The 13,762-nt window shown below is 42.5% G+C and overlaps 1 protein-coding gene across 1 annotated transcript in view; it reads right to left on the bottom strand.

The window, feature by feature from the left end:
* CFAP99 (cilia and flagella associated protein 99) overlaps nucleotides 1-13,762 on the bottom strand; it is a 162,205-nt gene that overhangs the window by 78,659 nt on the left and 69,784 nt on the right. Inside the window, exon 7 of the mRNA XM_077477913.1 lies at nucleotides 5,578-5,658. Within this exon, the coding sequence (XP_077334039.1) occupies nucleotides 5,578-5,658 (81 nt within the window). The remainder of the gene's footprint in view (nucleotides 1-5,577; nucleotides 5,659-13,762) is intronic.

The raw sequence follows: 13,762 nt of genomic DNA, 5'->3' as shown, positions 1-13,762 counted from the left end.
GAGCATGTGCAGAGTGCCTCCAAGGCTCTGTTCTATCAGCAAATTGATTGGGGACAGTAAAAGAAGAGGAGGATCAGAGAAGGCAGGATAAAACAGCCTTTTTTACACAATGCAGATTGTTAACCCTTTAGTTTACACAGTGGGTATAATAAGCATGTTTTATTGCATATATAGACTGATTTTACGGTTGTGGGTTTAGTAACACTTTAACATGGATATGTAACAACACCAGGGATTGTTGAACTACTACTGAAGCAAACTGGACCATGTTTCACAGAGGTTTTTTGATCTTAATTTGGATCAACTGTATAGTATTGTGTGTATGGAGGTTTTCTATGTATTTTATATTTGGTTGAAGTAGATACATTGGTGTTTTGTTTGGATCAAACTGAATTGCTTTCTGTGCTGGTGACAATAGTCACCAGGACAATAAGAAAAGGTGACTCTACCCAAAAGGGGCACAAACTTGGCAAGGGTTCTAACCCTTCTCTGCTTTATACAAAGCTAAAAAAAAAAGAAACACAAAATCTTGGCTTCACATACACATCGCAAATTGTCGGCGCTATATAAATACCTGTAATAAATAAATATATATAGATCTGCAGGACAGAGCTGTTACAGTTTTGCCACTGGGTGGCAGTGTTCTAAAGCAGTATCCAATTGCACGTATAGTTATGATTTCATGGTATATAGAGAGTAGTAAAACACTGTAACCTTCAGCTACCAGAGATAATCCTTGAGACGAATTAAACTAAACTAGGATATGATGCATATTAGTGCATGAAGCTTCATATTTTCATTCATTTTTTCATTTATACCTATAATGTCATCCATATCTGTCCTGTCAATCCTTACAGCACCACATAATCTATGTATGGCTCTCATGTCTGTTTTCACAGTGCTGTCCTCCTGTCCTATTGGTTGTCACAGTGCTGCCCGTCTTTGTCCTCCTGTCCTATCGGTTATCACAGTCCTGCCCATCTTTGTCCTCCTGTCCTGTCATTTGCCCCATTTGTCCTCCTGCCCTATCAGTTGCCCCAGTGCTGCCCGTCTGTTTTCCTGTTCTATCAGTTGTCCCAGTGCTGCCCATCTTTGTCCTCCTGTCAAGTTGTCACAGTGCTGCCCATCTTTGTCCTCCTGTCCTATTAGTTGCCCCAGTGCTGACCATCTTTGTCCTCCTGTCCTGTCATTTGCCCCAGTGCTACCCGTCTTTGTCCTCCTGCCCTATCAGTTGCCCCAGTACTGGCCGTATTTGTTTTCGTGTTCTATCAGTTGTCCCAGTGCTGCCCATCTTTGTCCTCCTGTCAAGTTGTCACAGTGTCGCCAGTCTTTGTCCTCCTGTCCTATCAGTTGCCCCAGTGCTGCCCGTCTTTGTCCTCCTGCCCTATCAGTCGCCCCAGTGCTGCCCGTCGATGTCCTCCTGTCCTATCAGTTGCCCAAATGCTGCCCGTATTTGTCCTCGTACCCTATCAGTTGCCCCAGTGCTTCCCGTCTTTGTCCTCCTGTCCTATCAGTTGTCACAGTGTTGTCTGTCTTTGTCCTCCTGTCCTATCAGTTGTCCCAGTGTTGCCTGTCTTTGTCATCCTGTCTTATCAATTGCCCCAGTGCTGCCCATCTTTGTCCTCCTGCCATATCAGTAGTCACAGTGCTGCCCATCTTAGTCCTCCTGTCCTATCAGTTGTCATAGTGTTACCTGTCTACATACAGCTTGTTTGATTTGTTTCTATAGTACAGTCTATCTAATCTTCCAGCTCTACTCTGTCCCTATGATGTCTCTATGGCCACACAGTATTTGTATGTGGGGCAGAGTTTTGCATAGGGAGATCTGTGTTGGGCAGGACACAATGACCCCTGGATATACAGCAGCTGAGATGCTTGTCCACTGTTTGGCAGCAAGCAAACCATTCTCTGCTGCTTATCGGTAATCTCATTAATGGGTGTGATCCTATTGACAAATGACTGTGTTCATTTGAAAGCCTTTGTATAGAAAACAATTGTCCTTGTGGTGTTCCCAGCCAAGACTTTTATCACATATGCTGACACCTCAGAAAAAGCAGCGACAACACTATGCCCTGACAATTAACAGGGGGAGCGCTGCAGGGAATGTATAATAAGGAACGCAGCATGATGTCCTATGCAATATATCGCCATTCTAGAGGCTCTGTGATACTGAGGACTGGAAATCTGCAATCCTGACAAATGTGCTGAACAGTGTCCGGGGCTTACTGAGAACTTCTTTGGCCTTTTTAAAGCTGAACTCCGGGCATAAGGCCGGCCATACATGGCTTGAATCTTGGCTGATGTAGGAACCGGCTAAGATCCGAACAATTAATGGGCAGGCTGAATGTACCAAATTGATCGATTGATCACCTTGGGTCCAACAAGGTTGCCAGATTTGCTTCTGGCTGCTGTAGCTACAAGCGATAATCACGGTCTTCTCCGACCAGGAGAAGACAATTTGCTGTAAATTGAAAAATAATGAATAAAAAGGGTTACTCATTAGGGTTTTAATTAGAGATGCACCAAAATTTTAGCCGCCAAAACATTTCGTCTGAAAATGGTGTTATCGGCATAAAGCCAATAAGAGAAAAAGGTGGCGATAATGGCACCAAAAACGCTCACGATTTTGCCACAATTTTACAGCAATATTGCCGCAATTTTAACATGTATTCACATCGATTTTACCGCAAATTTCCTAGGATTTTGCTCCAATTTTACTGTGCTTGTGGTGTGTTTTTCATAGGTCATGTGACTCATAAACAGCATCAAAAATGTAATGGGTGCGTTAATAATGCATTCTTGCTGCGTTTGTAATGCATTTGAACTGGGAGGTGTGTTTTTTGTGCGTTTTTATTTATTTTTTTACTGACCAAAAATGCAGAAAGCAGGATTTTTAACCCCACAAGGAAAGCCCAACGTTCTGGTGTGCAGCCATATATAGAATTAAAATGGATACATTTTTCTTGATCTTTTCTTGCACTAAAGGTGCCAATAATGTCCAGCAATAAATTCATATTCATTTAAATTGATGATATTAATTAAAAAGTCGAATATAATAGAATTATATATAAAAATATAAATATTTTTTAAAAACTGTAATTTTCGGTTTTCAGACAAGTGCATCCTGCATTTTCAGTTTCGGCACCAAATTTCCATTCGGTTCACCTCTAGTTTTAATCACCTGTGTTGGTGTATGTTATATGCCAGGTATTTTTATTTCCAATCCAATACAGAATATTTTTATTACTACATTACAAATACAATACAATATACTATGTTGGTGTTATGGGGAGATGTTAAAAAACAAAAACAAAAAACAAAACAAAAAAACACAGAAATGTTCAGGTCCCTGTCTGCTCTGTTCAAATGGGCCAAGCCAGAATCTGTTGTGCTCTCACTGTGGCGAGCACCCATTATATATTGGCACACCCTGTAATAAATGTTTATTTGTAGAAGGGTGCACGTTATGCATCCTTAAAATATACTACCTGTCAGTATGGTTGTGTAGAGGCGGTGTGATGTGTGGTTACAGCACACTGTACTGTTTTCTTTTTTTTTCTTAACTTTATTGAAAGGTCACAAAATGACATTTCAGTCAACTCCTTGCACCATAGTGTGTTTCCACACATTGTAGCACATCACAGCGCAACTTTTCCAGCACACACCAACATAGTGCATTGATGTGAAAAGAAACAATAGGACATAAGGCAAATTACTTTATCTAACTGCTGGGACTGCTGTTGGGCTGATGTGAACACGCTTCATGAGTGCTTGGACCTGGGGTGCTTAGCATACAGTGGGAGCATCCAGGTAATGCCTAAAGAAGGCCATATGCATAGCTCCCAACTTTTATATATATCCTACATGATTGTATGATATAATTTTATATCTCCAATAAACCATTATTGGCTGATCTGTGCCATGTGGAGCATCCCTTCTATTTTTCCTTTTTTCTCCATGTTTGAGCACTGATGAGCACCATTAGATCGCTACCAGTCCCTTGGCTTTGAACCTGTGTTTGTTTGCTGACGGTTTTGGAACCACCATCTTGGAACCATCTTGGAGTTGCCATCCATGCCTTGAGAGGATTTGGAATTCCAGTCATTGTGTGACCCTCCAGGCCGTCATCTTTTACAACATCGGAAGTCCTCCATTTCAAGCCTTGTAGACGCACTGCCGTATGGTATGTGCGTTCATCTGGATTGGTAAGAGTACCCATCCTTCTATCTGAATTTTCCTTCTGTTTGTCAGTGTATTCCTTGGCCATCCAGACCATATGCTTTTCACTTGAGTACATGCTCTCCATTTCAGTGAGTGAAGAGAAAACCTTCCATTGATTGGACACTACATGTGGATATTTACCACTACTGTGGTTCACTACCCATTATTCACTTTTATGCTTTGGTTGTATGTATATGTATATAGGCCATCACTTTGCACGTATGAGGTGTTGTTGTATTCACACTTAACACACAGTGTTTTAGCGCTACACTTTTTTGTTTCATATTGCCATTTTTACTTTGTTTGTGTGTTAGCAGCATAGCATTTGTACACCTTTTTTTATTTTCTTCACAGGTTTGGGTTTAGCGCAGTATTTTACCCCTTTTTCTACATATTAGAATTAATGGGATGTATTTTAGCTCAGAAAAAAAAAAAATCTGTACTGAGCTTATTTAAAGGGGTTGTAAACCCTCATATGCATTAAGGTGAAAATATACCTGGCAGTGACCTACCCCCCAGCCCACCTATTTTACTTACCTGAGCCCCTTCATCTCCGCGGCGGGGACGCGCTGTCTCTATCTCCACGGGGTCCCGGCTCTTGATTGGATAGATTGATAGCAGCGCAGCCATTGGCTCTTGCTGCTGTCAATCAAATCCAATGACGCAAGCTTCGGGGGGCGGGGTGAGTCCGGCATTCATGTCTGTGAACCAAATGCTGTACTCGGGAGCGTGCTCACAAGGTAACCCCCTCGGGAGAGCGCTTCTCCCAGGGGGTTATCCGATGTGGGAAAGAGCCACGAGAGCCATCGGAGGACCCCAGAAGAGGATGTTTGGGGCCACTCTTTGCAAAATGAGCTGCACAGTGGAGGTAAGTATGATATGTTTGTTATTTAAAAAAAAAAAAAACTATCCTTTACAATCACTTTGAGCTGCAGTGTGCAAGAGGCCAAAGAGATCCTGCAAGTCACTAAAGGAAAGTCAGCGGTCTGTTAAAGAAAACACCGTCTTCTCGCCTCTCTGGAGCCCGTAACTCCTACCTCTCCCTCTGCCCCAGCAGTGCGGCCTCTGTCGGTGTCCTTGGCATTGAACACTTCTGGGAGTGTCGGATGCCCGTGTCTGTTGGCCCCACCCTTTTTCCCACCCTGATATCATTACAGTACTCAGCAGAGATATAGAGGTGGAAGAATAGAAGAACAGTACATAAGACATAGGTGGAAAATAATTTACCATTGGACCTGTATGTTAAAGTGGAAAGGCCTGGGCTGACAATCCAAATCCTAACTCAGGATAGAAATTGATCTATATTCGAATGTACAGTGGAGATAAGCATTTACAATCTGCACTAAGCAATCATACCTCCGCTTTCTGGCGATTTTTTAGTTTCTTTTCTTGAAGAATTTCCTGCTCTCTTGGCGTTTTGAAGGTACTTTCAGGAACCTGCATCCAAAAAAAACATCATATATGAAATGTACATTAGGTTTTAATAAGTAAGACTAAAAGTTTTTTATATACATTGAAACTTTGTTTTCGAGCCTGTGGTCTGGAGGCCGATTTCCTTTTTGCACTATGGCTCTGTCCACCTGATCATGCATTCTGGTCACAGGTCAATGAGTTTACTAAATTGACATTGGGCCTCCCCAATATACAGTGTCCTAAGATGTGCGTATTAGGATTAGGGCCCTTTCACATTGGTGCGCTTTTTCATCGATAAAACACACCATTCCAGAGGGACAAAAATTTATGAAAATGATTCCCCTTTAAATGTAATTGAACTGTTTACATTGCTGAACTGCTGTGTTTTTAAAAATATTGCATGCTGCATTTTTGGTGCGGTTATCAAAGAGCACCAAAATGCATCTCCCATTGCCTTCTATAGCAAATGCACCAGAAACACATGAAAAACACACCCATGGTGCATTTTTGGTGCATTTTTTTGGATGTCCACATTTTGGCAACCAACAGAAAAGCTAATCACAGCGCCATTACACTGTCTGATGGGGTCTGTTTAATAAAGAGAGGCTTATGTAGCTGTACAGTTAGTCAGTGGAAACCAGAATAAATGCTGAAGAAACAAAAAAGAAAGAAACAGCGCAAGAACCTTCACAAAGAAAGACTAAATGAACCAAAATAAACCCCAAAAAATGTAAAAAAAATAAAATAAAAAATGTAAACAAAATAAAATTAAACAATGAAATAAAAATAATAAATCTTTATCTTTTATCTTATAATTTTTTTATTTTATTTTTGTAAATTTTTGGGAGTTTTTTGGGTTAGTTTTCTCTTTTTTTGTGAAGGTTTTCTTGTGTCATTTCTTTATTTTTTTGTTTCCTCATGTCCATGGTGCATGCTTGGAGATAGGAATTCAGAAGACATTAAAAATGTGATATGCGTTTTTGCAAAACGCATACAGGCAGTCCCCAAGTTACAAACATCCAACTTACAAACGACTCATACTTACAAACAGAGGGAGACAACAGGAAGTTAGAGAAAATCTACCCCTAGGAAGGGATATTCACTCCTGTAAGGCCCGGTTCACACTGGTGTGACATGCGTTCTGACATTTCAAAATGAATGTTTCCCTATGAGAATCTGGTCCGACTTGTGTCGCTCTGACTTTTGAAAAGGTTCCTGCACTACTACTGACTTGGGTGTGATTTCAGCCCACAGAATAATGGAAGTCGTATCCAAGTCTGATCACCATCTTAACTGATCTGACTTGTGACATGTGCTCAGGGGTCAAATTTTCCCGAAGACCGCCTGCTCCTGTAGCCCCCCATGTTGTGTGTTATGGTGTGTGCAATTTTAGCAATGAAAAATGTATTTTAAAAAAAACAACAACAGGTGGGGTCCCCCCCCCCCAAATCTATACCAGGCCCTTTTAGTCTGATATGGATCTTGCGGGGTGTGGGGTCCCCCAAAAATCCATACTAGACCCTTATCTGAGCTTTCAGCCTGGCAAGTTAGGAAAGGGGGAGGGTGAGAGAGTGCCTCCCCTCTGCTCCTGAACCATACCAGGCCACATGCCCTCAACATGGGGGGCAGCACCCCCACCCCAAAGCACCTTGCCCTCACGTTGATGGGGACAAGGGTCTCTTCGGTACAACCCTTGGCTGTGGTTGTGGGGGTTTGCGGGCAGGGGGCTTATCGGAATCCAACTGATGTTGGAGCTACCATGAGGGACATTATTAATTTTTAATAAAGGACTCAGTCAAAAAACTGCCTCCTGTTTTTCTTACACTACACCGTTTTTTTTGTTTTGTTTTTTGTGAATGGGTAGGAGTACTATGTACCCCATACTCATTCACATGGGGGAACCCGGGATCTGGGGTGATCTTTCTTAGTTCAATCTTATTTTATTGAAACAAAACCATATTAACATTACAGAATAATAGTAAAGAAATACAATTATATCGTAGACATGAGGTATATTCATAACAGTTACTATAAGTTCGTTGAGGCCGTATGTCCTTTTGTGCAGTTAATATAACGCAATATACCGCAACAAGATAATAGTTAAATCATACCATTTCTGATTTGAGATATTATCAACATCCTGATTGGAACAGGCTACATGTACATATAATAGGCCAAACTTTATGCTTACAAAGATTAATCGCTGGTGGGATCACAGCTCATTCCATAGGCAATGGGAATAATGGGAACACTTCATATGGTAGAAAGCAGAGTGGAGAGGCAGAAAGGAGGTATCTAGAAGAGAGGCACTCCATCATGGCTATAGGACGGAGGTAGGTGGTCCGCCCTCAGCCCAAGTCACAAACTCAAAAGAATACTAAAACATGGACCAAGAGGTCCACGTGATGGAAAACTGTTCCTCTGTGTCTTTTTCCTGGGCTAGCAGACGTTCCAAGTTTCTTGTTTGGTCTACTTCAATAGCCCAATCCGCGAGGGAGGGCATACTCATCGATTTCCAATGTCGGGGGATTACTGTCCGCACTGCAGCAAGGAAACGAGTACATCTTTTTTGACTGATTTCAGTGAGCCAGGGATCATGGAGAGGAGGAGGAGTAGGAGGGTTGTCATCATCAGCCTGCAGCACAAGTCAAATATCGCTTGCCAGAACTTTTTGACTGAGGGATCAGTCCCACCAGATGTGGAGCATAGTTCCTCTAGAACCCAAACATCTCCAACAGGTGTCTGAGCGGGCAGGGGCCTAAACGTTTTATGTTTGCAGGGCATCTATACCATCTTGTGACCAATTTAAAACCCTTCTCTTGAGTTGAGGTCACAGAAGAGAGTTTGTGTGTTGTTATTCTTGAGATAGAATGATGTAGTTCCGATTCCCAGGTCTGCATACACAGTGGAAGATCAGGAGAAAAGATGTTAAGTAAATTTGACAGATCACATGGGTCGGGGGGTCAGTTTGTAGAAGTAGGTCATCAAAACCCGATGATTCAGATAAGATAGCGGACAGAGAATGAAAACTGAGAACGTATGATAAGACTTGTCATCTTTGAAGCCAATGTGTCGGGGAGTGAAGGAGCGAACAGGATAAGGAATCAGTCATCAGGGATGGATCAGCACGGAGGACTTGGGCAAGTCTCCTGTGTGCATCTTTATGCCAGGGCCTGAATTCTGACCTATGCACAGCAGGCAGAAATACTGGGGACCCAAAGAAGGGAGTCATGGGTCCCACCCATTTGGATACAGCCTAGGACAAGAGCATCCGCTCCTACATTCAAATTGTTTGACGGGAAAGATCCGCTAACAGTGATGGATCCTTACCACAATCCGCAGGAGTCCATGGAAAAGCACACAGTTCACTAGAATTTAAGTGGCCTTCTAGTTGCACCCAGAGTTTAGACATAGAATGAAGAACTACTATTCTTGCAAGTACAGTCACCTTGTATCTGGGACTCCAGCCCCTACCCCCCCCCCCCCATATGAATAGGAACGGTTTGGAATAGATATAAAAATTGGGGTAGCACATCCATTTACAAAGCGGTCACACTATCTATCCATGAGAGCGGCTTGGTTGCATATGAGGAGAGATCCACTTGGGTTTTGAGAAGAGGGGGGAGTAAAATTTGCAGAGAAAAGTCAGGAAACTTCTGTGGGGATTCAAGTCTATCGAATGGACTTGAAGCCTGTTGTAAAAGGGAAAGCGGTCGAGAGGTTTTGTAAGGTCACACTGGATAGTGAGATATTAAGAATTTCCGACTTACTGTGGCTTACTTTAAAGTTACTCATTGCCCCGAAGTCCTTAAACTCCTATAATATAGAGGGCAAGGATAACTGGGGATTTGTCACATACATCAGCAAGTCATTCGCAAATAGGGCAGGTTTCGTATGAATAGGACCTATGGCAATTCCCGTAATAGAGTTATTGTTACGTAAGGCTACAGCTAGATGCTCCATGGTGTGGATGTATAGAAGGGGGGACAAAGGGCATCCCTGTCTCGTCTCGTTATGGATGTGGAATGCAGGAGATAACCAACCATTAATACGGATTCTGGCAGATGGTGAGGAATAAAGAGACATTATTTTGGATAAAATGCGGGGACCCATTCTTATTTGCTGCAGTAACAGTCTAAGAATTTGCCAGTCAACCCGGTTGGGGCAACCATTCTTAATGGGGTCTTCTTGATTCCAATAAGCCCCCTGCCTGCAGACTGCTACAACCACCGCCCAGGGTTGTGGGGAAGAGGCCCTTGTCCCCCCTGCCCCAAAGCACCGCCGTGTTGAGGGCATGTGGCCTGGTATGGTTCAGAAGGGAGGTGGGGGCATGCGCCCTGCTAAACCAGACAAATTTCAATCCATCTATGGCCGGCTTAAACAAGTGCTACAGTCTCCGACAAACCATATGTTCTATGTAATAAGTAAACTGCTATATGTCCAATCTTTCCTCTTGTTCAGAGACTTCCTTTAGCCCAAGGAATGATCTGCTGATCCATAGAGGTAGCGTGCAGTAACCTGAACTCAATCCCATCACATCAGAACACTGACAATATGTATAAACACAACTGAAGCCACAGGTTAATCCTTCGGTGACAGAACATCTGTCATGGACCGCTGCACTACAGACATGCCCGTGTTCCTGAAAATGACTTGTCTTTTTGTGAATTCTCACAGCGGCTGCATAATATACATGTTACTTCTTTCAGTTATCTGAATTTTAAGGAGTGAAACCACATCGGCAAGGCATGTCAGGCTGGCACATTTATAAGAAAGAATGCCACTGATCATACTTACCAAACAATGACAATAACAAAATATAGAACATGGAATAAAACAAAACAATGATATTGACAAAAGCAATGGAGACAGAACAGCACAGCAGAGGCCTCGGAGGTGACAAGCGTTATATATATATATTGTTATAGCCCTCTGAGATGGGAATGAGGGACGCCTATCAGCAAAAATATGCAGGCATAGGACACACCCCTTGCCACACCCCCTTAAAGGAGAATTGTACAAAAAAAAAAACAAGATTGGTTAAACCCACAAGTGCTTTTTTTTTACCACTACTATTTCTTTATATTGGCTTTCGCAATTTACAAATGTAGCCATTTAGAAATCAGATGAAAGGTTTAGCGCTGGAAAACACTTTTTGATAGATAAAAAGTGCATTTTATATAAATCTATATAGATGAGACCAAAATGAGGGACAAATGAGAAGGAACAAAGGACAGAGGGACATTGCTCCAAATCATGGACAGTCCCTCGAAATCAGGGACAGTTGGGAGCTATGCTCTTGTATCAAATTGTAATGTAACTGTAATGTCTGCCTTCATTTTGTTAAGCACTGTGCAAACTGTTGGTGCTATATAAATATTGTATTATAATAATAATAATAATAATATATAATAATATAGTAAAAAACTTTCAGGAGAGAAGAGAAAGGTGCACATAGATAGCAGAAGATCAGTTTTGGCTCTTGAGATTTTGGCATCACTTCCAATGTCCTGTCCATGCATCGGTGTATTGCTAAGACTATATTTTATTTGTAAAGTGACACTAAACAATACCCTTATTCTCTAAAAATAATCCATACACATCTACTACTCAATGGCCCACTAAGCCATTCAATAATCATAAGTATAGGCAGGCCTGCAAATAAGGCAGTACAGCCAGCTCTTCTATACCAGGCCCCATCAGTTCAAAAGTGGGGCCCGGGCATCTGCCGAGCAGGAGTGATGGCTGCACTGCCTCATTGGCAACTCTTATGGCTCCCGCTGCAGCTCTGCCGACTTCTTCTCCTCCTTATTTCTCCAGGATTCACTGCAGGGGGAATGGCATCTGTGCTCCCACCACCCCCTTCTGTCCAGACCTTCTTGTTTGCTCCCCTCCCCTGCAGCATTGCCAGCTTCCCTCCTCTCCCCCACGCCCCCCCCCCCACACCCAGCAGCTGTTGAGGGCACACAGGGGGATGTTTTAGGATGGAGAGTGGAGTGTGTGGTAAATGTGTCCTATTTACCAGACCCTTCCTTTCCTGAATGTATACAGTGAGCGATTGGCAGTGATTACACACTGTGACCATTCATCACTAAATTGTGTTTACTATGCTTCAGTTTGTGACTGAACAAGGAGCCTCAGAGCACTTCCCATTCACTGTCCAGTGCAGATGAGGCTTCAGAGAAAGGGATTGGGGAATCTCTGTCCTCAGTTCATTTCTCTGTCTCAAATATAAGACATCAGGGGGTCTGTTTAGACCCCTGATATTTCACCAAAGCCCCCCCCCCCCCAAGGCTACAAAAAAATGTAAAAAAAAAAAATAGTAGGTGGGGGCCTTGTGATTTCTAACAGCAGCCCTGGTCATAGGAAGTGGATGCTCAGAAGCAAGGACACATAGAGTAGTGAAAGCCTGGTCCATCTAGAGTATAATGTTTTGCAGCACTGACAAAAGGGCAGGGCCCTGAAATGCGTAAGTCACTCTCCACTCTCCTGGCATCTACACTGAGGGTTTAGGAGTGTATTTCCCGCACACACATTTTTTTAGCTGAAAAATATTTTACTCCAGGCAGACCGGGCTTTTTCCATCCAACTCTATGGGGGAGATTTTACTAAATCTGGAGAGTGCAAAATCTGGTGCAGCTCTGCATAGGAACCAATCAGATTCCAGGTTTTATTGTCAAAGCTTAATTGAACAAGCTGAAGTTAGAAGCTGATTGACTGCCATGCACAGCTGCACCAGATTCTGAGTGCTCCACTTTTAGTAAATCTTGATGTGTCCTTGCTTCTGTGTATCCACTTCCTAGGCCTAAGCTGTTTACCGCAGACTGTCATGCAAGTTGCTACATTTTTATCTCAATTAAATCATCGCTACATTTACTGATTCTGCGCCCTGGTGGCTTCTTTGTTTTGTTCTGCATCACGGATTCCCCTCAGACCCAATACACCTGGAGCTGCGAATCATCATCACCAATGTTCTCCCTGGGTTGTTTTTCTTGTGGCTCTGACCCTCGGACACTGACCATTAGCCAAGCTGCAGATCTTTCACCACCCATTTACTGCCACTTCCACTGACATATTAATCTACTAATTAGCAGCTATTGTGAGGGCTTGATATGTGCTTTATGGCACTTTGATGTCTGTTACAGGTTTTTGATTCAATCAGCAAAGATCAGCCTTTAGAACTCAAAATTCCTTGATTTCAGTTAAAGCAGAACTTTACCAATAACAAATTGCTAAATAACATTGTTTTGCAAGGAATATACATTCCACATTAACAATTATGCCACCAAAATGAGCATGCGCTGTGAATTGCCTCCAGCATTACTCCTGTTTCTTCTTGCTGGAGACTGCCATTTTGCTGAAGACCTGAGCCCCTGAACAGCAGTAAATCATAAAGAGGAACTAAACCCACAGATTCATTGGTTTAAAAAAAGTTACATTCCTGGAATGCCAGGATTGCTAAATGTCACAATTGATGTGTCCGCAACCAAACTGTCAAACCATCAAATGGATGGTGTCATAACTGATCACATGTGCAGCACAATGGTTGTTGCAGATCAAACAGAAGGAGCTTCCTTGGCTGTAAAGGATAGGAGGGTTTAATTCTGCTTTAAGGCTGGCAGCAGATTGGTTTCTACAAACTCAACAGTAGCTAAAAATAGAAAGCAACTGAGCATGTGCGAGCAGGGTGAGACGATGTATTACTTGATTTTTAACTGTATAGACACTTATTTTTAATGGTTTACATAGCTGTACCTGCAAAGGAGCCAACCTGAAGTGATAGCAGGATTACATTTTCTGACTAAAGTTCCACTTTAAAGAATAACTAAACCCAAAAATGGGATCATTGTAGAACGGGGAATGGTGAAAACCACTGTTATTCCCTGTACACACGGTTGGACATTCCGAAGACAAAATTCGACTGATTTTTTCCGACGCATTTTGGCCCAAACTTGTCTTGCATACACATAGTCGCACAAAGTTGGTGGAAAATCCGATCGTTCAGAACGAGGTGAGGTAAAACACATACGACAGGACTATAAAGAGGCCAGTAGCCAATAGATTTCGTCTAGTAATTTACTCTGAGCATGCGTGGCACTTTGTGCATTGGAATTGTCTACACACGATC

This window comes from Lithobates pipiens, unplaced genomic scaffold (genome assembly GCF_037356315.1).
Source record: "Lithobates pipiens isolate NorthernLeopardFrog02 unplaced genomic scaffold, aLitPip1_a1.2 Scaffold_13, whole genome shotgun sequence".
Lineage (NCBI taxonomy): Eukaryota > Metazoa > Chordata > Amphibia > Anura > Ranidae > Lithobates > Lithobates pipiens.
The sequence above is the reverse complement of the archived record's forward strand: the minus strand, read 5'-3'. Positions and strand labels throughout refer to the sequence as shown.